Source organism: Petaurus breviceps, unplaced genomic scaffold (genome assembly GCF_028583685.1).
Source record: "Petaurus breviceps papuanus isolate PSGF00001 unplaced genomic scaffold, PetGlider_PUasm1.0 224, whole genome shotgun sequence".
Classification (NCBI taxonomy): Eukaryota; Metazoa; Chordata; class Mammalia; order Diprotodontia; family Petauridae; genus Petaurus; species Petaurus breviceps.
The window spans coordinates 9,535,602-9,560,108 of record NW_027185887.1 but is presented as its reverse complement, the minus strand read 5'-3'; the positions used below and the strand labels follow the sequence as shown (position 1 = coordinate 9,560,108).

Genomic DNA, 24,507 nt, shown 5'->3' with positions numbered 1-24,507 from the left:
AGGTACATTGAAATTAGTTACTATTCTTGTTTTTACTATAAATGAAAAAAAATACAGTAATTTTGCTTATCCTGTTGGAGTAGAAAGTAGGCCACTGATAATGTGCTCTTGATATAGACAAATGATTCACTTTCTGAAAAATAAATATATGAAACCTGAAAATAACATACTTCAGTAATGAGAACTAAAAATTCAATGTTTCAATATATCCATTGGATATATTGAATAGCAGCAAGCCCAGGAGAAAACACTTTCCCTTCCTGACCCATTTCCTTAGAATTCCTAAGGAAATTTTGATGCGCAAGAATAGTTACAAATGTCTCCAGCCTAGATTATTTCTTTAAATTCCGAACAGATGTTTTGTGTGTGTGCATGTTTTATTCATAAACATATCTATCCTTGTGCTGTCTATAATATACAACTGTTGTATGGAGACTGTCTTTGCCTAAACAGAATCAAGTGGAGATTCACTTGGCAGCTAGCCAGTTGTCTAGAGTGTATAGACAGCTAACCCAAATAATCCAAACCCAAAATAATGTATTTGGGAGCAAGCCAACAAAATCTTTGAATAGCTGCTCTAAAATCAAAGTAGAAGTTTTAAAATTCTGCATCTTTTTGAACCTGAGCAAAAGGAATATTTGAAATTTTATATACTAAACATAAAGCTAAAAGACTCGAGGGAAAAATAGTGACAATTCTTGCTCACTTCAAATATATACAGATTGAAAGGTGTTAAAAATAATCCATGACTTCAACAGAACCCCTTAATTTCAAATTCAAATCCAAATTCTTTGGATCGTATCCTACATTTTGACCCTAAGCAAACCTTGAATGATATTTCCTGGGTCCCAGGCTAAGAGCCAGGAAGTAGGCGAAGGAACTTGATTTCCTCCCATGGGGCTAGCTTTCCCCAAGAATAAACCCAGTCTGTATATAAGCACAGAGCTAGGGGCCCCTTAGTTGAAGAGGACAAGTACCCCAATCCCTCTCCTTCAGCAATTCTGGGATATCAATACAGTTCAGAAGTGGCTCCGTTTCCTGCAGGTCAGGGAGGTCTCCTACTTCCTCCTATTATGAAGTTGTTTAAATAGGTAAGATTGGAGCTGTACTAATTAATTACATGCTGTATCTTCATTTTTTTTCTTTTAATGTGGTATTTATTTTTATCTTTGGTCTAGCAAGTTGGTCTGACTATATATGGATAAATGATTCAAAAAACAACTTCCAAATGGGTCTTCAGTCCTTTCCTGTTTGAAAAGATTAAAGCCCATTTCAATTGTCATGGTCTTTTTCAGGGCATGCTAGGTCCAGGACCTTCTACCTCTCTTTTTGAAGATTGTCTTTATAATATATAGGCAGAAGACATCTATGCAGTTTTCAAGTCGTTAGAGTCTTTCATTTCTTCATCCGGAACTATATTGTCCCACATATTTTCACCATTTTCTTTTATGCTCACCTTTGCAATTCACCGAGTATTAAAAAATAATTTCTTTTAATTTGGTAGCATTATCCAGATCTTCATAGGATTTCTCTGCCTCCTCGTATTTTGCAACAGATATCACCATATCTCACACAAATCTCTTTCCTTGTGGCCTTAGTGCAAGTGCTCATCATCAGTATTATTAACTAGGCAGTCAATGAAATGATGTTTCTTATTGCATTTAGATATATGCAAGAAATACTGCTAGCTCCTTCCTTTGCCTCTGCAAGGAGAAACTATGAGCCATCCATCTTATTTAAATGTAGCTTCCTATATTCTTCTGATGTTATTTATTGCAATAATGTTAATTTTTGTATGATTAAGTTTCTTCAGTAGTGTGTTGATTTATTGTTCCATAATAGAAAGATATTCCCTTTGGAGCACCAACAGATAAATTAATGTTTATTTACTTTGCTAGAACAGTGATTTCACTAGTACAGGGAGCATCTAATGGGGACCTTCCTTTATCCATTTACAATCTCTGCAATTTATAACCCTAGACAGTGCGTTGAGAGCAGTGAGAGGTAAATAACTTGCCCAGAATCACATATCAAGTATGTGTCAGATGTGATATTTGAACCAGATCTTCTGGCCCTGGGACTGGTTTTCTACCCACTATGGCATGCTCCCTCTCATTCTTCTATCAATTTTCTCTTTTCAGTGATAGGTAATCCTTTACAAAAGGCCCAGGTTAGTGAGAGAAATTACTATTAATAACCAATGATTTGGGGAGATTCAGAGTCCCATCCCCCTCCCACCTCCACCATTTTTCTAAAGTTGTAATTTTAAAAGTTTAGTCTCTTGAAGGACACTACTAATAATGAGATTGGTCTAGGACCCAACCTGGTGGGGGCATACATTTTTTTAATAGGTGCCCCAATGCTGGGGGTGTATAATATAGAGATGTATATAGAGGTGTATAATATAGAGATATTTTCTCTGTCCAAGGGTGACATGATATCACTCTCAACCTCTCATTTTAATATAGCCCACCTCTCATTGTGTTAACCATTCAGAATTGATTGCCACTCCTCTTTCAAAAGAATATATAAGTCCTGAACCCACTTTCATGACTGTCTTTGGTCTAAGAGAGATGACAAAATTACCATCCTTTTATTAAAATAATGTGCTGGTCTTATTAATAAAAAGATTAAATTACCCAGAAATTATGCCCTTCAAACCTTTTTAATTGTCACATTAGAAATTCATTCCACTACTAAAAGCCCTCCTCAGATGGTATGACAGTGTCTCTAGGTTCTCCAGGTCTTTCTAAATAGAGCCCAAGTTCTGGCAGTTTCTACAAGCTGGACAGACTTTGAGTACAGAAAGCCTTAGATATGGGCCTATAGATAGGTCATCAGGAGACTAGTCTCATTGCAAGGGGACATCAGGTGAGCAAGATTTTTAGCCACAGAAATTTTCAAACCCCTTTTTTTGCTTCTGCTAATTTTCAGATCTCTTTTGTGGGAGGCAGTCCCTTCAGCAGTGAAATCAAGATAAGACTTTGTTTATTTTATTTGGACATGCTATCTGCCATCTTAGTTGAAATTTTGGTTTCTTAATCATTTTAACTAAGAGCTAGGCCTTCCAATTTTTGCAAATAAGCAGCAAGATATCTGGTCCTTGCTGCAATCATTTCTCTCTCTTTTCTACCTTTGTATGAAGTTATTTCTACAAACAATTCTTTTTTTTTTTTAGTAGTGTTTTGCATATTCAAGTTTCCTGAGGGGTTTGAGTCAGGTTGATTATACCTTATAAAGATGGCCGGGTGTTAAACATTTGGAAACACCATCCTTCTGAGATTGGGTCACTCATATTAATTCTTGATGTAATTAATTTTTATGCAGATAGATGCATAAAATCTAGGCATTTGAATTCCCTGTCAATATCAGCAAGTGATTTGGGGGTACAACAGCAAACATGCAATGCAACATTTGTCGGAATTTACATGCAGTGGAATTCAACACACATTTATTAAGCACCAACTACATTCAAGGAAGTGTTCTGGGAACCAGGGAAACAAATTACATTTACTAAGCTCCAGCAGCAAACTAGAAAGTGTCAGAAAGGAAATGAACACTGCTCTGAACTAATTTTGACAATTGACACTATGAATTTCAACTAGGGAAAGTTGTTTTGAGGCAGGAATTAAGTAACTGAAACTCAGAATTCAATAAGATACTCAACTCTTCTAACTCCCTTCTCTGGCCTACTTCTTCCTTCTCTAATTAATCATAATTTTTTCAGCCTTTACTAATACATTGACATTCACACATTCTCCAACATTCCTTCTTCTTAGCCCATCTCTTTCCACATGCTCTCTTCTTCCTACTGCCATTTTTTGGGGGCTTTGTGCCATCTTCCCAAATTATCCTCTGAGATTAAAATAGCTTTTAACTTCCAGGGCTCTCCAATGTCTCCTCTTTCTCTTTTTCACTGTCTTCTTCTTTCAGAAAGTACTGACTCAGAAAAAGAGATAAAGCACTTACAATTTTAGTTAACTTTGTACAAGACTCTTAATAAGTTCAGACTCAACCTGGGCTTTTTTAAGACCTCTAGGAGAATATCTGGTTCTGAGCCCAGAAATGCTGAAGGAATTTTAGATCACCCGGTTTCATATGAATATATAGTATGTATCAAAAAAATTTGGTAGATGGAATCTAAAAATAGATTAATTGCACAAAAGAATAATTTGATTTTGAAAGTGTCCTTAAAAAGTTAGATATTGCTCCCCTAGCAAATTTATGTTCATTTAACATATTAACTATTTCAAAAAGAGGAATGAAACTTGAAAAATGGAAAATGAAAGGAGCCACTGTCAAGTGAAGATAAATCTGAAATAAAAATAAAGTTACTCTGAAATTATTAATGCAAACAAATGAGAAGAGTAGCATGGGGAAGGGCTGCACTGGGAGGCAAATGACCTGATTTTTACTCACTGATAAGCCATCAATTTGCTGTGTGACCTTGATAAAATAGCTTCTCTCTCTGCATCTTACCTTTCTCGTTTGTTAAATGTGGCAGCTGGATGAGGAGATTGCAAAAGACCCTTCAGTTCCATGATTGCATTTATACGATTTTGAACTACATGCTTTCCAGCAAGAACAAGGTAAATTATGCCAAAATTGCTAATTTTTAAAATGCAAAACTCATTACAAATCTTTAATACCTGTCATTCTTTTATAAAATTTTTATTGATATAATGTTTTACATCACTTACATTTTCTAATATATTTTACACCTGAGAGAGCCATCTCTTATTTCAAAGAATTTTTTTAAAAGGGGAAAGGATAAACAGTTCAGTAAAATTAATTAACAAATAAAAAAGTATAATAAATGAGTAAGAAAAAAGTGGTTCAGAAATAATAATGAGCACATTAACTAATTCTTAAAGTATATTAAATTTACTGTCCTCAATAGTCTTTCACCTGTGTAAAAAATGGAAGGAGGAAGTTCTTCATAGCTAATCTATTAATTATATTTTGGCAATATTTAGTGGTTTTTGTTTTTTAAGGTTTCATTGTTGTAGTCATTGGCTATTTTGTTTTCCTGGTTATGGTTTTCCTAATTTGCATCAGTCATATGTCTTCCTATTTTTTTTTCTGAATTCTTCATGTACACTGTTTCTTATACTAGTAATATTCCATTTTATTCATGTTCCATAATTGGTTTAATCATTCTGCAGCTGATTGGGCACTTATTTTGTTATCAGTTATTTCACTATCACAAAAAAGTGCTGTCATAAACATTTCTATTTATATGGGGACTTTCTTTTTATCATTGATCTCCTTGGGATCTGCCTATCAGAGGGATCTCTAGGACAGTCAGCCAGTCAACAAACATTTTATTGAATGTTTACTGTGTGTCAGTTGGGCAGCTAGGTAGTGTCGTGGATAGAGTACTGGGTCATCATCTTGAGTTCAAATCCAGCCTCAGACATTTGCTAGCTGTTTGACTCTGGGAAAACCACTAAACCCTGCTTGCCTCAATTTCCTCATCTATAAAATGAGCTGGAGAAGGAAAGGGAAAACCACTTCGGTATACTTGCCAAGAAAACCCCAGACGGTCTCATGCAGAATCTTACATAACTGAAAAATGAAATAGCAGCAACAGTCGTCAGTCACTGCCGAGTGACAGCAATAAAAAGAAAGGCAAAAAACAGAGCTCCAAACCCAGTCACCGTCGTGGGCCACATTCTTTTCTAAATTTTATTTATGCGATTTTAGCTTTTTGCAGGGCAGTTGTGGTTAAGGAACTTGCCCAAGGTTACACAGCTAGTTTTTTTTGTGGGGGTGTTAAGTGTCTTCTGGGGCTGGCGCTTTACTCATTGAGCCCCCTAGCCGCCCCAGTAGTCCACATTCTAATAGAGAGACAACAGAGGGTATGAACATTTTGGCCACTTTTTCACTGGTAACTTAAAAATGCTTTTCAGAATAGTTGGAACCAATTTACAGCTCCAGTAACAGTGCATTAGTGTGCCTTTCTTCCCCCCATTCTTTCAGTGTTGAAAACTTTCAGCTTTTGTCATCAATTGCCTATTAAGCAAAACCTCATTTTTTATTTGCATCTCTCTTATTGGTGATTTGGAGCAATCTTTCATATAATTCTTTTGCTTTTTCTAACGGAAAAGTGAATTTTTTTCTCACACTTTTAGACTTGTTTGTATAGTGTAATAGACCAATTAAGCTCATAAACCAATTTCTTGTTCTCTCTTCCTCTCCTATATAGATATGATAAGAATTTGTTTTACTCATACCTTTCAATTGAAAATGCTTAGTCAGTCTACTCATTTTGATGATAAAATGGACAAACAAAATTTCTGTCTGTGGAAACACTGATAAATACCCCAAACCATTTTTCTACTATAGTTTGGGGTTGGGTCTCTCCTGATAGCATAAACACAAGGTTTTTGAAAATAGGAATTATGTTATTTTATTTATTTATTTTTTTAATCCTCAATGTCTAGCACACAGTAGACATTTAATACATTGCTGTTGATTGATTTTATTGCTTGATGTTACATGATTAAATCACAGAAGGCTATAGTCATACAAAGGTCTGGTTGCAACTGCACCTCCTCATTATAAAATACAGCTGTGTAAAGTAGTGAGCAGTGAACAAAATACCCCATCATTGTTGAGAACCAATTATTAAATCCTACTATACTACATAACGAATGCAGAAGTACCTATGATTTTGTCAGACTGGGGAGCTCCACCGTGGCAGATCATAATCTCTCTATGTGACTTGGTAGGAAGTCCTAGGGAGTTATCTGAGGTGAACAGGAGCTTTTTGTTGTTGTTGTTCTTTGTCCTTAGTTTTCAAAGGGGATCAATGACATCATAGTATGCTATCTTCTCTTAAAAGTGAATTGGATTCCTGTGAGGCAGAGTTGCACAAAGTCATCAGCCTCACTCTCTCTTCCAGCATCATCTAAGTCTAGCAGCAAGACAAAAGTCAGGATGACTACAGATGACCCAGGATGCAGTAGATGATCTCAGTATCTTCAATGTCTCACCAAGCTCTAAGCACTTCACAGCTACCTTCGTGGCCGTTGGAACAAATTGTTCTCATCTAACCATTCTACCACGGGAAGTCCTCACGTGTTTGGGGTAGACATACCCCCCAACTCATCCATGGGGCTGTGGCCCATCTGTTACACTCAACCTGGCTTAGCCTGTCTGCCAAAATGGTTTACCAGGTTGTGACTGCTGCTATAGCTTTTCGGAGCCACAGGTGGGAGTTGAGTACCAGGTGGATAACAATGGTGGATAAAAATGGTGGATGAGCAGCTCTGAAAAGCATTCAGCAAGCACTCACACAGGAAGTGCTAGTCTTCCTTGAACATCCATACACCATACCCATGAATGGAAGCTAAAAGACTTGTCAAAGGTCAAACAGCTAGTAAGTGTCAGAAGCAAAATTTGAACTAGGTCTTCTAGATTTCAAGCCCAGGAATCTATCCATTATGTCATGCCAGTATTACCACAGTACTGTATTGTATTCATAGTGGTATTGTAAAATGAGTACTGGAGCTGAAGTTAGGGAGACCTATGTTCAAATCCTACCTTTAACACTAGCTATGTGACTACAGACAAGGTCAAGTGCCTGAGCCTAGGTTTTCTCTTCTGTAAAATGTGGCTAATAATACCTGATATACTTTCATCGCAGGATTGTTATAAGACTCAGGGAAGTAATTTATGTAAAATGCTTTACAAACTTTAAAATTCTTTATAAAACTTATTTTAGAATAATATAAAATACAATAATGTTTTATCATTATATTTTTATGTATAATTATTATATATAATATTATAAAAATAATATAACATAATATTATTATATATAATTATCATAATATAATAATAAAAGTTATTATTGTATTATATAATTTTACATTTCCCTATAAAGTAGATGGTATACCATGCATTGCTAATATCCTTCAATGGAAATACACAAACCAATATCATGTAACTCTTGGAAACAGCTTAGGGATTTTCTTTTTCCTAAACAGATATCAACAATATGTTTATCTTGGAGAAGGAAATGGCAAACCACTCCAGTATCTTTGCCAAGAAACCCCAAATGGGGTCACAAAGAGTCGGACATGACTGAAATGACTGAACAACAACAAGGTTCATGAGAGGTAAAAGGGATAGTTTTAAATGCATAAAATTAAAACATTTTTTGTACAAACAAAACCAATGAAACCAAAATTAGAAGAAGAGCAGGAAACTGGGAGAGAGGGGAATCTGCAGCAAATTTCTTGGAAAAGATCTCATTTCTCCAATATAGAGGGAAATGAGGCAAATCTATAAGAACAAGAGCCATTTCCCAATTGAAAATGATCAAGGGATAAGAATAGATTTCAGAGGAAGAAATCAAAGCTATCTATAGTCATATAAAAAATGCTACAAATCACAATAATTAGAGAAATACAAATTAAAATAACTCTAAAATAAGGAGATACCACCTTATACAAATCAAATTGGTTGGGTTGACAGAAAAGGAAAATGACAAATGCTGGATGAGATATGGAAAATAGGTACACTAATATATACGAATACACTAAGGCTATTGATGGAACTAGGAACTATCAATTTAGAAGAGCAATTTAGAACTATGCCCCTACAGCTATAAAACCATGCATACTCTTTGATCCAGCAATACCACTATTAGGTCTGCAATCCAAAGAAGATAAAAAATAAAGAAAAATGACCCATATGTACAAAAATACTTATAGTAGCTCTTTTTGTGGTTCAAAAAATTAAAAATTAACAAGTCCATTAATTGGGAAATTACTGAACAAGTTATGCTATATGAATGTGATGGAATACTAATGTGCTATAAGAGATGATGAAGATGGTTTCAGAAAACATCAAAGGACATATGAACTAATGTATGAGTGAAGTGAGAAGAACCAAGAAAACAATTTACACAATAACAACAATATTGTAAAGATAATCAACTGTGAAAGACTTAGTAACTCTGCTCTAATGATCCATCACAGTTCCAAGAATTTGTGATGAAAAACTGATGATGTCACAGTATAGATTGAAGCATTTTTTTCTTTCTCCTTTTCTTTTTCAAAACATGGCTAATGCAGAAATGTTTTGCATGACTTTATATGTATAAGTATGGTACTTCTTACCTTCTCAATGAGTGGAGGAAGGGTGGAGAGAAGGAAAGAATTTGGAATTGAAAATAAAATTAAAAAAAAAAGAAAAGTCGTAAAGTAGTGTGGTAGAAATTAGAAGTATACCAAAATTTCACCCCATATACTAAGTTTAAACAGACATAAGTAAATTAGAAGAGTAAGGAGAAAATTATCCTGTGAACAGGGTAAGAGTTCATGATAGAGAATATCACCGAAGATAAAATGAACAATTTTGTTCACATAAAATTTAAAAGTGTATGCACAAACAAAACAAATGTAGTTAAAATTAAAAGAAAAATAGGTTATTGGGAAAATTTTGTTGCAGCAAATTTCTCTGATAAAGTTCTCATTTCCAAGATATATAAGGAACTGATTCAAATTTATAAGAATGAATCATTCCCCAATAGGTAATGGGCAAAGAATAGGAATAGGCAATTTTCAAAGAAAGAAATTCCAGCTATCAACAGTCATATGAAAAATGCTCCAAATCACTAGTAATTAGAGAAATGCAAATCCAAGCAATTCTGAGATTCCACTTAACACCTCCCCAGATTGGCAAAGATGAAAAAAGAAGAAAATGACAAATGTTAAAGAGACTATGCAAAACAATCACCATTGATAGAACTGCAAATTGGGTCCAGCCATTCTGGAATACAATTTGGAACCATACCCCAAAAGTCATTATGTTGTTATTCATATTCTTTGACCCAGTGATGCCATTCCCAGGCCTATACATTCCAATAGGATTAAAGAAAGAAGGAAAAGACCCATATGTACAAAAATATTTATAGCAGCTATTATAGGAAGAAAAAAATTAAGGGGGGAATGTCCAATCATAGGGAAATGACTAAACATTATGGTATGTCAATTAAATGGAATATTGTTGTGCCATAAGAAGTAATTATACAGACAGTTTCAGAGGGAACTAGAGGGAAGAACTTTATGCAGAGTGAAGTGAGCAGAAACAGGAGAACAATTTATACTGATAACATTCAAAGTAAATCAATTTTGAAAGACTTTTTCAATGCAATGACAAAACATGATTCCACAGGACCAAAAACATCAAAATGCACACTTTATGAAAGATTGGGGATGGACTTAAAATTCAGAATGAGAGAGATATTTCTGGCCATGGCCAATAGGGGAATGTACTTCACTTGGCTATGTGTATTTGTTATGAAGGTTTTCATTTTATTTTTTGTTATTGTTATTTAATTGGGAAAGGATAGAAAATAAATGCTCACTAATTTTTTTAAAATCACATTTTAAGCACTTTATTTTAAAGTGTAGCTGCTTCTATTTTATGTGGCTAAAGCAGTGTTAAATAGGTAACGTATCTAAAAGACACAAGTTTTGTTTCTGGCTTCAGTTCTATTTAGTTGCAGCCCCCAAATTCATTCAAAGACACCTTGGTGAGGAAAAGAAAATTATCTTTTTCTTTTCACATTTTCATTTTCCTCATTTTATTCTTTTTATCCACGTATCCACCCTCATCTATTTGCATTCATTCTAAATCTCTTATCCTTTCTTTCTCCCTATCCAGAGACTTGTCTTATTACTACTAAGGCTTATTAACTCCTTTGGGCTAACCTGAAACTCCTTCCTGAAGTCTAAATGGAAGGTTATTACTTTGTACTCAACTTCATCCTACTCTGTCATCAGTGAGCTCTTTTCTCCTTATGTAAAGAAATGGCCCCAGGATGCATAGCAAGTTGAGTGTAAGTCTGCATAAGGGTTATTCAAGGCCACTTCCTCACCAACCTTCTTACTCTTTGACAAGAAGGAAGGGAATAAGATGACAAAGTCACAAACAGGATGAATGGCAAACCCACTGAAGACTTGAATGATAAAAACAGGTAAGAAATGTAGTTGAGTTAGGCGACATCTAGTTTAAAAGCATGTTTGAAAAGTCACTGGGCTTGTAGGATTAAAATTCATTCTCAAGAGTGAAAAACTCAGAAAGATTTAAATGGAGGAGGCATAAGTTCACTTAATACCAAATATAAAGATGCAAGAATTGTTGCATAATACATGAAACAAGAAGTGTAATGCTTTACTATTTTTTGAAGGGCTATGATGATATTCCAAAAATATTGTGCTATATCTAAATCGGTTCTGAAGACAATAAAACACAGATGGTCAGATATACTCAGGATGTGTGAACCATCCTTGGAGTACTTAAAAAAAGTCCTATTCTTATAAACTGGCCTTAAAACCAGGGTGTAATAGGTGCAAATCCTGCCTATAACAAATACTGACTGTAACCCTGGGCAAATCACTTAATCCCTCAGTGTCCTGACAATTTAATAATATTTCAATTTGAAAGTGCGCAATTAGGGTTGTTAAAGGGATTTTGTCCAACTGGAAATTCAAGATACCAATAAAATCACAATTATAATACCTTTGTGGTATTACCTCTAGGAACTAGAACTGAAGCTTACTTTGCAGCGAATGAATTCAAGTTAAAAGTGAAGGGCATAACAAGGTTCTACTTGGTATCTATACCTCTCTTATGAAGATCTAATAATATACGTGAAGGATGTGTATATGCATTGTGTTGTGTATTGCATCAATAAGTATTTACTGGGTGCATACTATGTACCCAGAACCGTACTAGGCACTGGTGATGTAAGAACAATGAATGACCCCATCTTTACTCACAAGGAGCTTATATTCTAATGGAGGAGACAATGAGGATTCAGAAGTATATACAGATTAAAGAGAAAGAATAAATACAAGTAGTTTTCTAGAGAGACGGCACTAGCAGTTGAGGGGACTAAGAAAGGTTTCATATGGAAAATGGTATATGAGATTTGATAGTGGGAGCTAGAAGCTATATATGTGAAAACATATGTCAGAAAAAAAGTAAATGAAAAATTGCAGTCCTATTCCAGCTGTCTGAATATGTATTGCAACACTTTCACTGTGTCTAGAATCATAGATGTGAAATGCTTCATCCTATTTCTTTGAGTTGAGGAATAATTAAAAGGAAACATGGCAATTCACATAAAGAAGGGCAAGACATGCTATTCTGATAACATAGGTAGTTATAAGAAGAATATTACTGGTCTAATATTAAAGGTAAGAATGTTGACTAAGGCATATATACAACTCTACAAAGCCAAACTTACTTAACATATGACATGCATAACTTATTCAGTCGTATTTTACTAGAACAACTTATTATTACATGGAATGCCTGAAAGACATTTATTATAAACTTAATAATCACAAACAAGAAAATCAAATAAATATAAAATAATGAATATCATTTTATATAAAACCATCAGCCATTTAAAAGGTTGTTTGAAATGAGACAAAAAATGAGGGGGAAAAAGTTTCTATTCCATGACTCCAATAATTTTGCCTAAACTTTCACTAACCTTGCTTTTCTTCTTCTTTTTAAAAATGTAGTTGTAGAATACACACATACACACACTATTCTAGTTATAATTTCACTTTGAATTTCATTTTGCATAAGCCTTTCCACATTCTTCATAGGGTTCATATTTATGGTTTCTATGGTACCATTCTATTCCATTACATTACATTAATATCCTATAATTTATTCAGCCATCCCCCAGTTGTTGAATATAGCTTGTTTTCTTTTTCTTTTTATAAATCAAGTATATATGAATATATTTTTTGTACAAAAAAACATTTATTTCCTTTGGACCTATGTACTATAATCTCTTAGCCACATAATCACTGGGTTTAAATATCAGCTTTGTGACTCTTTATTATATACTGCAATCTTATTCTGCAAAATGCCTACACCATTCTATAGTTCCAACATTAATATAAAATAGTTCTTGTTTTCCCAAAGTCCCACCAATATTGAATCCCATCATTTGGGGAGTATTTTTTTTGCTATTCTAATGGATATTTGTGGATATAAGCTACATATTAGGGAATCTCAACATCTTGAAAGACAGCAGAATATACAGTTTCCTAAACTAATAAAACTATAGGTCTAGTCCCAAAGCATCTTCTCATGTGATTATTAATAGTTTTTATTTCCTTTTTCAAAAACTGTCTGCTCATCAGAACTGAACACTATATAATTATAACCAAACTGAGGCCCAGAGAAGATTTGTAGAAGTGCAAACGTGATGGATTGTGAGTATGAAATATTGACTATACTGGCTGATACGGGTAATGTGTTGGTTTTGATGAACTATTTTTTTCCATTTGCTTTTTAAATAGTCATTGCAAAGGAAGGCTTACTGAGTAGGGGGGAAGGGACATATTTGGAAATGAATGTAATGTAAAAATGTCAATAGTAAAAAAAGAAAAATGTTTATTCATGTCTTAGTCTATTGGTCTATTAGAGACATTCTTTTTGTTGTGCAAAATCCTACCTCTATGCAATTAAATCCACACATTTTATCTCTAATAATTTCTTCTGATTGATAAAAATGTCCTACTTCTTTGTAGTTGAGATAACTATACTATTCAATTGTATTAGTTTTTATGATTAAAAAAATTAGATTTCTGCCAATTCAGATGGAGATTTTAAAGGATAGATCCTCATTCAGTTGGCTTAACTAAGAGTTATATTGATGATGGATGAACTTATCTGTTATAAATATATATAAAGATATGGACCCAACGTGCCTTACCGTTACCTGGGACTTCAAAAAAAAATTCTAGTCCTGAAAGTTAAAATGGCATATTTGAGTTCCAGGAAAACAATCAAGTACAGGACTGCAGGCTGATTCTGAGGAATTAGTTGAATAAATATTTTAGTACTTCAGAGTATAAAGAGAGCCTTTGAAAAAATATACCCTTCTAAGATAGACAGACCCCAGGCACCTTGAATATGACAACCATGTATAGGCTAGATGAGAATAACACAGGTCTTGCTAAATTTTCTTTCCTAGAAAATTATTGTGAGGATAAAATAAGATAATAATTGTAAAGCATTTACCACAGTGCTTGGCATAAAGTAAGTCCTATAAAATGTTTTATTATTATTATTATCATTCTATTTCTATGTCTTATTTTTTCAATGAAAGGAAAAGGGACTCAGTCTTCCCAGAGTCCATCAAGATCACACATCTCTTTAAGAATTTATTGCCAAATATGCTTTGAGGTTTGGATCCAAACCCTTTTTTTGCCATACAACTACTCAGTTTTCCTAGCAGTTTTTATTAAACAGTTATTCCATTCCTTAATGCTTCTTCAAGTGTGGGTTTGTCAAATAATAACCTTTTATATGCATTGTTTTATTCCTGAGTTCTCCATTCTGTTCCACTCACCCATTTCTCCAACTCTTTTTCCAGTACCAGTTTTTATAATTATTACTTTTTAGAACATTTCATGATCTAACAATGAATATTCCATTTTCATCAGTTTTCTTTCCCAAGTATGTGCATGTATTTTTAAAATATTCCTAACTAATTCCATATAAAATTTTAAATTATTAATTTTGTGAAACAACCCGCTCGTATTTTGAATAGTATATTTTGAATAGCATTACCATAAAGCAGTAAGGTATTTTGGTAGTGTTAACATTTTAACTTCGCCCAAAAAAACAACCCAAAGCCAAGCAGGGGATAGTCCTTTCTTTGTTCAGTTCTTCCTTGTCTTCTTTCAAAATCATTTGATTAGGTCTTCTCCATGCCTTGACAAGTTAATGCTACTGATAATTTTATTACCATAAAGGGGTGTTTCTCTTAGTATTAAAAGTATACAAAAATGCAGATTTTGTGTGTTTATCAGAATGAATTGTTTTAATAAACAAATTGTCATTTTAAAGTCTTTGATGCACAATCTTCGATAACTGTTAGGAATATCTTCAATCCCCTGCCCCTCATCCTAGAAATAAGCATTTCTAAGAATTTTTAGAGAACATGTTCCCCCAAACATTCACATTTTTTTCAGTGATTCATTCAACAATTATTGAGCCCTTACTATAATGCACAGTACTGTGCAAGGAAAGATCCAAAGTTTAGATAAGATATGGTCCCTGCCCCTCTGGAGCTTACAAAGTTACCAGGTCAACCTTGCAAATAAGTATCCAAGTTACCTTTAACTTCCACTCTTAGAGGTAGAGGGGTGGAGAAGACAGAAAGCCATGTCTACCACCAACATATGGCCTTTTCTTGTTTTATATAATAGCTCATAGCATTGTCTCAATTCCCTTAACCATAAAGGGCTGTATCAGCAGATTTGTGAAAAAGGTTTCACTATGATGCAGGTTATCAATTTGTTTAACTTAACACATGCAGATCATGACAATCAAGCAAAAAGAACAGGCGCTTGCTGAAGACTTGGCTAATTCTTATCCAACCAGATAATCAGAAGTCAGATATAGAAAACATATTTCCATTGAATTAGTTCACAAGATTCTAGCTTGTTAAATTCAGCACAAATATGCAGTTTCATAAATGCATTCTAGCTCTAAAATTATGATTTTGAATACCTTTATGAGATAAATGTATATGATAATTATTATAATGAGTATAAAGTAGTAAGATTCCTCTTTGCTCACTTCATGAAAAGTATATTACAATCACAATGCATGTGTACAAAAAGCAATAGGTATCTCCATAGGTTGACCTATTCACTAGCTAAGTGACAAGGAAAGAGAAAGAAGGTGGATAATCAGATCTAAGCTGGATTTGTGCTTATGGAACAGGTTCTGTTTGCATTAGGAAACAGCAGAAATGCACTAATTGCCAATTAAAGGTAGAAGGAAAATCATTCAATACTCTGAGTTAACTAATAGTTTATGATATTCTTCCTTCTAAGAGGGAGCTGGTCCATCTCAAAAGGAGGTAGTTTTCTGTGCTTGGAAAAATTATGTGTATCCTTAAGTGCCACAAGGTCATCTAATAATGGTGAGAGGAATGAGACAATCTGTTGAGGAATAGTGAGGGGGCTGTTTGACATAAAAAATAGAAAGGTCTGCCATATTCCTAGAGTATGTTAACTGGGGCATAATGGAAAGCCTCCCAAATTTTGTCAAATATGACAACCCCTAAGGGGAACTTTCCAAAAAGGATCATTGTAGATACACAAAGAATTCACTGATGGATTTTGGATTTTTTTTTAAGCAACAAGGGAAGATAGTGGCAGGTAATCCATGTTCATCACAAAAGAAATCAGGTACCCAATGCCTAAACCAGTCAAGAAGGTTAAAGGAAAGATAAAGGGCTTTTAAAGCAATGAGAAGGAAAAATGAAGGGAATAAGCAGTTAATAAGCACCTACAAAGTACCCAGAACTGTGCTAAGTGCTTTACAAATATTACTTATTTGATCCTGACAACCCTGTAAGGTAGGTGCTATTGTTATCATCCTCAGTTTAGAGTTGAGGAAACTGAGGCAGATAGAGGTTAAGTGACTTGCCTAGGGTCATACAATTTAGGAAGGGATCTGAGGCTGTAATCTAATACAAGTCTTTTTGTTCTAGGTCCAGCATTTTATCTACTGTATCATCTAGCTGCCTATGTTGGAGATAGGGAGGAAAACCACTGTTTGGGGTAGATGGATGATGGTAATGGATAACAGTAAACAGACTGACTTACTCAGTTCTTATTTGTCTTCTGTTTCCTCTGCCTGGGAAGATAATATTTGGACTGGACAAGACATAATATTGTCTAAAGGGAAATGAATTCCAAGGTAGGTAGACAGTAAGAGTATACTACCTACTCTTGATGAAGTTATCAGTAAGTCTTAACATACCCCTGAATACTAAAAGAACTGGTAGATTTGAGGTGGGTCATTAGACTGGAGAATAAGCAGTGTGGTCTAATGGATAGTACACTGAACTTGGAGCCTGGAGGACACAAGTTCCAATCCTGCCTCAGACAATGTAATATCCAACATCCCTTCTGGCTTTAAATAGATGACCCTATGACAAAGAGCCTGATTTTCAAAAAACAAAACAAAACACAGAAGGAAATGAAAGCAATATATAAGCCAAGGAACTTGACTGTGATTCCTAACAAATTTATGGAACCTTTTATGAAAAGGATGTTAATATCTGGAAAGGGAAGTGGTGATCCCTAAGAGTCAGCATGACTTTATGAAGAAGAAATCATGCCAAACTAGCCTTTTCTTTTCTTTTTCTTTTGTATCTGGGTCATTTTACTGATAGGTCAGAGGAATGCTGTATACATAGTTTTTCAACAAAGATCTCTGAGGACAAGATTTAATTCACTAATCACTTAGTAAATACTTATCACACGTAAAGCATTGTGCTAGGTACTAGCAATACAAAGAACAACAACAAATTTCTATTCTCAAGTAGGTCACTTTCTTCCAGAGTAAGAGACATCAGACACTAATAACACAGTTAGGTGGATCTAGAACTTGATGAATGGCCATAGTCAGAATATTCATTAATAGCTTAGTGTCAACTAGAGGTAGGTATATAATGGAGTGCCTCAAGAATTTGTCCTTAGCCCAATTCCACTCAACATTTTCCTCAAGGAATTGCACACAGGCACAGATGTCATGCTTATGAAATTTGGAAATGACTTAAATCTATGAAGCATAGCTGGCATGTTAAATGAGAATAAAGAACCAGAAATATTTCAGTGGGTAGAATGACAGGGGGTGGGGAGGGAGTAGCAAATGTAATAAGATTAAATTAAGATAAATCTAGCTTTACATGGGTTAAAAAATCAGCTTCTTAAATATGAAATAAGGGAGGCATGGCTAGAAAACAACTCATGTGAAAGATATAGGGGTTTTAGTGGACTACAAACTCAATTTAAGTCAGCTGTGTGATATAACAGGCAAAAAAAAAATGAATGCTATCAATAGGGTGCTTTGAGAAGAAGCACAGTACCCAGAAAAGGGGGAATGGAAAGATCTTAGAATTCTGCCTTAGACAAATTACATTTGAAGTAGCATATTGTTCTGGACCCCGCATTTTAGAGGGATAGGTAATCAGAGAGGGCAAAAAGAATGAAGAGAAGGGAGAATATGATATTTGTCTTTAAGAATTTGAATGATCATCACATGGAGGAATGATTTAACTTCTGCTGGGCTCCAGAGGACAAAACTAGGAGTAACAGATGGAAATGGCAGAGGACAGATTTAGCTTTGATGCCATGAAAAACTTCTTCACAATCAGAGAGATTCAACAGTAGAATGAGCATCTGTAGAATGTTCCCTTCACTGGAAGTCTTCAAGTAGTACCTGGATGACCATTTGTCAGAGATCTGTGGAGAGGATCCTTCTTCAGGTACGGGGCAACTTGAAAGATGCCACTGGCATCTGTGACAATGAAAGACATTTGGCAGTGGGGTGGAGACCAAGAGGGTGAGAATGGGAAGGTTATAGGCTCAGGAGATGTGTACATACATTCTAGCCCTGCCAATATTCAGGCAAGTCACAATTTTTCTGAGCCTGTGACTTGTCTACAAAATGAAGGAATTGGGTATGCTAGACTTTAAATTCTCTTCCAGTTTTGACACCATGATCTATTGGAACCAAACATAGAATGCACTGCTTTATTCTTTTCACAATATGAATCAATATTTTGTGTTAATTTTCACATATCAAAATTGATGTGTAGAACTTTTCTTTTAAACATAATAGAAAATTCATAAACCAGAATAAAAAAGCTTAAGAGTCTGGCTCTTCACGCCTTCTGTTGGTGTACAGGAGCATGGTGTGCTCTTAATCTAGTGAATACTTGGCAATTATTCTAAACAATATGACATAACCAAGCTCAGAGAGGTTGCCATCCCTCTACAATTAAAAATAAACCCCTGTGTCTTGGCCACTATTTTTTTGCCCATTTAGTATAGTAGACCTTAGGCAAAAAAAAAAAAAAAACCACATTTAAAAAAAACTTTTGTTTATGATGTTTAAAAAGATTAGCATTTCATCATTCCTAACATCCAGAGTTTTCTAGTTCATTGGTTCATTGAAGTTATGTATTGAAATTGGTAGCTCCACACATTTAAGAACATAAGGATAACAGGATTCAGCAGGATGGAACAGTAACACAAACATTATAAATCTGTATGAAAAAGCAATTTCCTGTATTCTAATATCTGACACGTAAAAGTCTACTTTGTGTCAGCCACCATCCCACAGATGTTCTGAGTACAGCTACAAAAATAACTTGCCTAGAATTAACTGCATTGCTAACTAATTTTTGGCTGAACACAAAGCAGGGGCATTAAGGAAGTGAATTGGGTTTTTCCAATCCTAAGTTTCTTTAAAATGAGAAGTACCTATCATTATTATTAATAAATCATGCTTATGAAAGAATTTTTTCCTCAGTTCCAAGAGGTAAAAATGTGGTCCCCTAAACAGGGCCCTTTTTCTAAAGGGTACATTTTGCTTGCATCTGTTCTCCCAAGATAGCATCTTGGTGCTTCTCCCTTTTGAGTCGATTTCCCAGTATCGATTTGATGCAGGACTCTCCATCCTTTCCCTGAAGTTGCTCTTTGATTGTTTCATACAGTCATCCATGTTCTTTTATTTGTCAACACATAGCAGAGCAAAACTAAAAGAAAAATCCAATGTTACCTCTTTATCATAAATTGAGCCAAGCCAAGAACAACAAGGTAGGGAAAGTGTGAGAGTAGAAAGAATACAAAATACTCAAGCAAAATTGTACAAAGCCAGTCTAAAAATATCATTAGTGCAAATCCATTTGTCATTCATATTCTTCAGAATAAAGAGTTGGTGGAATCCCATCACGGGCTCTTCATCTACCTTTTAAAAAGAAGGGGGGAAGTTATTCTATAGTATTTGGTTTTTGTTTAAAGTATTTGGTTTTTAAATGTTTTTATTTTTTTTTTTACATCACCATAATTTTCCAAGTATCCTTCCCCTCCCTCTCATGCTCCCAGAAAGTCAACCCATATAACAAACATTATCTTAAAACAAAAAATAGAGAGATAAAGAGAGAAAAATCAGCATAATTTTGCTGTGAATTTTACAATGGAGGGGGCCTATACATCAGAAGTGTGTTTCATTGTGATGTTCTCCCTTCCCACAATCTTTGAAAAGATATGTATGTTTCACAAATTTGTTGAATGAAGAGTACTAATTTCCCTACCTTATTTTCCCTAATCCATCTCCACAATCACTTCATTTGCCCTATTTTGTACATTCCTTCGTTTCATTAGATTTACTGAAGTATGGTAATAAAGACTGCAGTATTACAGAACATAATATTTCAGATGTGGATGTATTAGGTCAGGGCAAGATCATGTTTTTTATACTTATTTTGATATCTCTTATTGACAGAATAGTGCTCAATGTTCTCAGGAAATTATCTACGACAACTACTAGGTTCCTGATGAGTTATAGTGTTGGCTCAGAACCTTTTCTTTTTACCTACAATTTACATAATTTATTTAAAAGTGCATAGACTAATAACATCTTTTTGGTATTCTAATTCTTATCTGTTTGGTACCTTCTCTACCCAGAAAAATTGAGTGTCATTCAAAGATCTGGAGATTTCACTCTTCCAAAAAAACCATCATCTTTTTATCTTTAAACACATTTGTCCCATGGATTGTCAAAGTATCACACACTGTTTTTCAAAGCCCTTTTTGACTTTCCTGATTTCTAATTTATATCTAGCCTACTTCCCTGGGGCTTCCCTGTTCTTACATAACATTTTAATGTTTTAAGGGAAAGAAATCCTTTTCCTTTTACTACAACAGCCTCTTGACTATTGCTAGTTGGCCATAAATCCATAGTACACATTTTTCCTGAGACTTTAATATAGTGCTTAAATAGTTTCCAGGTTTCTTATAGGTTGCTGACTTCTTTAATTATACTTCTCAGTCTTTTCCCCATTTATATTTTTCCTTTATTTTCTTTCATAAAATTGAATAACCCCTGATGTCTTGGTTTTCTTTCTCCTGCTATGGTTGAATTTACTTATCAATTCCCAGTCCAGTTTCTATTCAATAATTAAACCCAAGTCTAGTAAATTTCCCTTCTATCCTGTCCTAGGCATCATTTGATACACATAAGTAAAACTAAAAGGATTGATAGGATGTATCCAAGGAACTAGGATAGGTCATTCTATGAATGATAAAGTCTATGGTAATAAATAGCAGATTACTTCACCCAAGGTTGAAGTGTTTATACCAAAGTTTCAGTAACCTACCATGGGTAATCTGATCATTCAAGTAGAGATTTTTTAAAAAGCCAACACAAGGCTAATGAGAAAGTAAAGAACTTAAAGGGGCTAATGAAAAGATGGTCAATTTTGAGATCAAGGAATGATTCAGTGAAGTGTAGTGGGATTGCTAACAATATAAAAAGGAAACGAGAAACAATAATAAAATTTTGTACTTACCAAATACTCTTCTTATATGCATTAAGTAGCATTGCTTTTTAAAATCCTTACCTTTAACTGACCCACAACCATACTAAGGATACAGTTATCTGGAGCTGGTTGGTGATCTTGAGATGTGATACTGTGCTGGATTTTTTGGAATGGAAGATTCTAATAAGAAGGGGGGGAAATATAGGCATAAAATATTTGAACTTCAAATAGGTAAACATTTATTAAATTTTACATGAGCAAAAAAAAAAACAAATGGTACATTTACTTAGGAATTAACACCATTAAATTCCTAGATAATTTTAAGGTGGAAATGCATTATTGAATTTTATTTGTCCAAAAAGCTAACATAAACTATATTATTTCTGCTATTTTTGTGGAACTCTGAAAAATTTAAACTCATCACTCTATTCTCAAAGCTGGATTACTGCAAAGACAGAAGAAAGAATCCCTAAGATACAACATGTAAATCAATGGATAGGGATCATTTCATGTTCTAAAATTATGTACTCAAAAGTCCTATTCAGATGAATTCACTATGAAATGATTCTAGTTGTTCTAGGTTTTGCTGATTGAGCACTAATTCTAGCCAGTCTTTCATGAAAAGACTTCAAGTAACAGATTATGATCTTCAATATTGATTCCAGAAGACCATTTTCCATCTGTATCATGCCTCCTCCAGGATAAGCTGATTACCTGAAATCTCATCACTATGCAGCTGGACTCAGTTTTTGATTTACAGCACCTTCACAACTCTCATAAAGTGCCAGACCTGGAGTCAGGAAGACTCATCTTCCTGAGTTAAAATCTAGCCTTAGACATTTATTGACTGTGTGACCCTGGGCAAGTCTCTTAACCCTGTTCGCCTCAGTTTCTTCATCTGTAAAATGAGTTGGAGAAGGAAATGGCAAACCATTCCAGTATCTCTACCAAGAAAATTTCGAATGGGGTCATGAAGATTTGGACATGACCAAAGCAACTGAACAAAAATGAAAACAATAACAATTCAACTGTCTCAGGTCCCTTTCCCCTTTGATGGTAGAACTGGAGCAATAAGCTCCTCCCAAAGCCTTAGAACTTTCCAGGTAACTTTCCATTTCCCATTGGCAGCTTTGCTTGGTTTCCACTCCACTTAGCATCATGTCCCCATGCTGAGTTCCACCCTAATACAATCCCTTTTCAGTTTCCTTTGGAGGATTGCTTACCCCAACGAGAATGTAAACTCCTTGATGGCAGGGATCCTCTTTCTTATTTGTATTGCCAATGCTTTGAACAGTGCCTAACACACTGTAGGCACTTCATAAATGTCTACTGAATTGAGTTATTACAAATGTAAAAATATAGACATGGGTACTGTGTTAATTAGTTTTACTTAACTTTTTTTGAGGGAGGCAACAGAAGGAAAAGAGGATTACTGGGAAGTGACGATGGCATAAAACAAAAGCATCAATAGAATCTTGTAATGGGGCTTTAGCACATGCCCAGATTAGAGGAGATGGAGGCCCCCACAAGGGAAATACCAGGGATCTGCTTCTAAGGGGAGACCATTCTGCTTTGGCCTACCACATTGCTGGGAACAGCCTCTTTCCATAGGCTATATAGACAGAACTGCCTGTGTTTAAAAATCTACTTCCCTGAGGCACAGTCTCTCTTCTCACAGTGTGAAGGAGTTTATGTAAGAATCTAGTAGAGGAAAGACAATGTGGAAACCAACATATACAAAGCAAGCTATATATACAAGATAAATAGAAAATAATCAATAGCGTGAAGGCACTGGAATTATGCTGTAAAGTGGGTGGCGAATGAGACGACTTTTCCTTCCCCTTAGGCCTTGTGGGCTTAAGAAACAAACTTGGGATTTGGGGTTTGCTTCATTTGTACTTTTTAGTTCTAAAAGAGGGGAATGGAATTTCAGACACACAAGTTCAAACTAAAGTGATCCTGGAGAATACAGGCTGACATTGCTACCAGCTTTAGCAAGGAAGCCCTGAAAGGCCAGGGAATGAATAGTTTGGACTTGGAACCTGTTAGGACTAATGCTATATAAGAACTGAGCTAAATTGTGGATTAAATTTTCTCCCTTTTCCCAGAAAACAAAAGTATCTAGGAAGGATTATGTCCTCTAGTGTTGGGGCAAATGTTTCTATGTTTGTTCTCAGTATACCTTTGAAGTAAAAATTTCTTCAAAAAGCTAACCCAATTGCTAAATGGTTAAATGGACCTGGGTCATGTGTTCCCCTAAAAATAGTGCAACAAAACAGGTTGGGGCTTGAGCCAATAGCATAGGGATGAGCCATTCCCCAAACCCTTAAGGGTATGCACAGAAAGCCTTGGAGGAATTGGTGAAAATATAACAGACTTGGTCTTCAGGCAGTAGAGGCCATTGTTGCACACTTAAAAAGACTATATAGTCCAAGGAGGCAGAGTGGTACAGTGGAAAGGACATAAAACATTGGAGTCAGAGGACCTTAGTTCAAATCCCAGCTCTGCCACTTCATAACTGTGTGAATAAACTTTGAGCATGTCACTGAATCTTTATACACCTCTGTTTCATCATCTATAAAAAGAAGGCTGGATGGCTTTTTAGGTTACTTTCATCCCTAAATCTATGATTGTATGAGGACTACCTCTCCAGGTAAGGTTGGTAAAGTTCATCACCAAAAGGTTTGTCTCCAAGGGATGAATTTTTTAGGTCACAGTAATCCAAGGAGTATCTAAAATTAAGCAGCCAGTCCTTTAAGCATTTATTAACTGTCTCAGGCAGTATGCAAAGGCCGGAGATACAAAGAAAGACAAAAAACAGTCCCTGTCCCCAAGAGGCTCCCATTCTAACGGATGGACCAGAAACCATGCGAACAGCTATGTGTGTCCGAGATACATACAGTAATCTCAGAGGGAAGACATTAGCAATTAGAGGGACTAGAAAAAGTCTCTTGTAGAAAGTAAGATTTGAGCTGAGTCTCAAAGGAAGCCAGGGAATCTAGGAGGCCTCCAGGCCTGGGGAACGTCCAGTATCTATACAAGAATTTAGGAAAAATTATTTAATGTGTCAAGAATAGGAATTAGGCCCATGTAGTTGGAAAGAGGAATGC

The 24,507-nt window shown here is 35.0% G+C and overlaps 1 protein-coding gene and 1 long non-coding RNA gene across 4 annotated transcripts in view; one reads left to right on the top strand and one right to left on the bottom strand.

Annotated features, from left to right (window-relative positions):
* Positions 1-962: 962 nt before the first annotated feature.
* Positions 963-7,697, top strand: LOC138166468 (uncharacterized). Its single transcript, XR_011169604.1, has 3 exons — positions 963-1,091; positions 4,505-4,589; positions 6,908-7,697. It is a non-coding gene; the product is annotated as an uncharacterized lncRNA (long non-coding RNA).
* A 7,148-nt stretch (positions 7,698-14,845) lies between these two features.
* LOC138166530 (nuclear transport factor 2-like) overlaps positions 14,846-24,507 on the bottom strand; it is a 35,831-nt gene continuing 26,169 nt past the window's right edge. For all 3 annotated transcript variants that reach the window (XM_069095025.1, XM_069095026.1, XM_069095027.1), the window contains exons 4-5: positions 21,479-21,577; positions 14,846-19,824 (exon numbers count right to left, since the gene is read on the bottom strand). In XM_069095025.1, the coding sequence (XP_068951126.1) occupies positions 19,711-19,824; positions 21,479-21,577 (213 nt within the window). In that variant the 3' untranslated portion in view covers positions 14,846-19,710. The remainder of the gene's footprint in view (positions 19,825-21,478; positions 21,578-24,507) is intronic.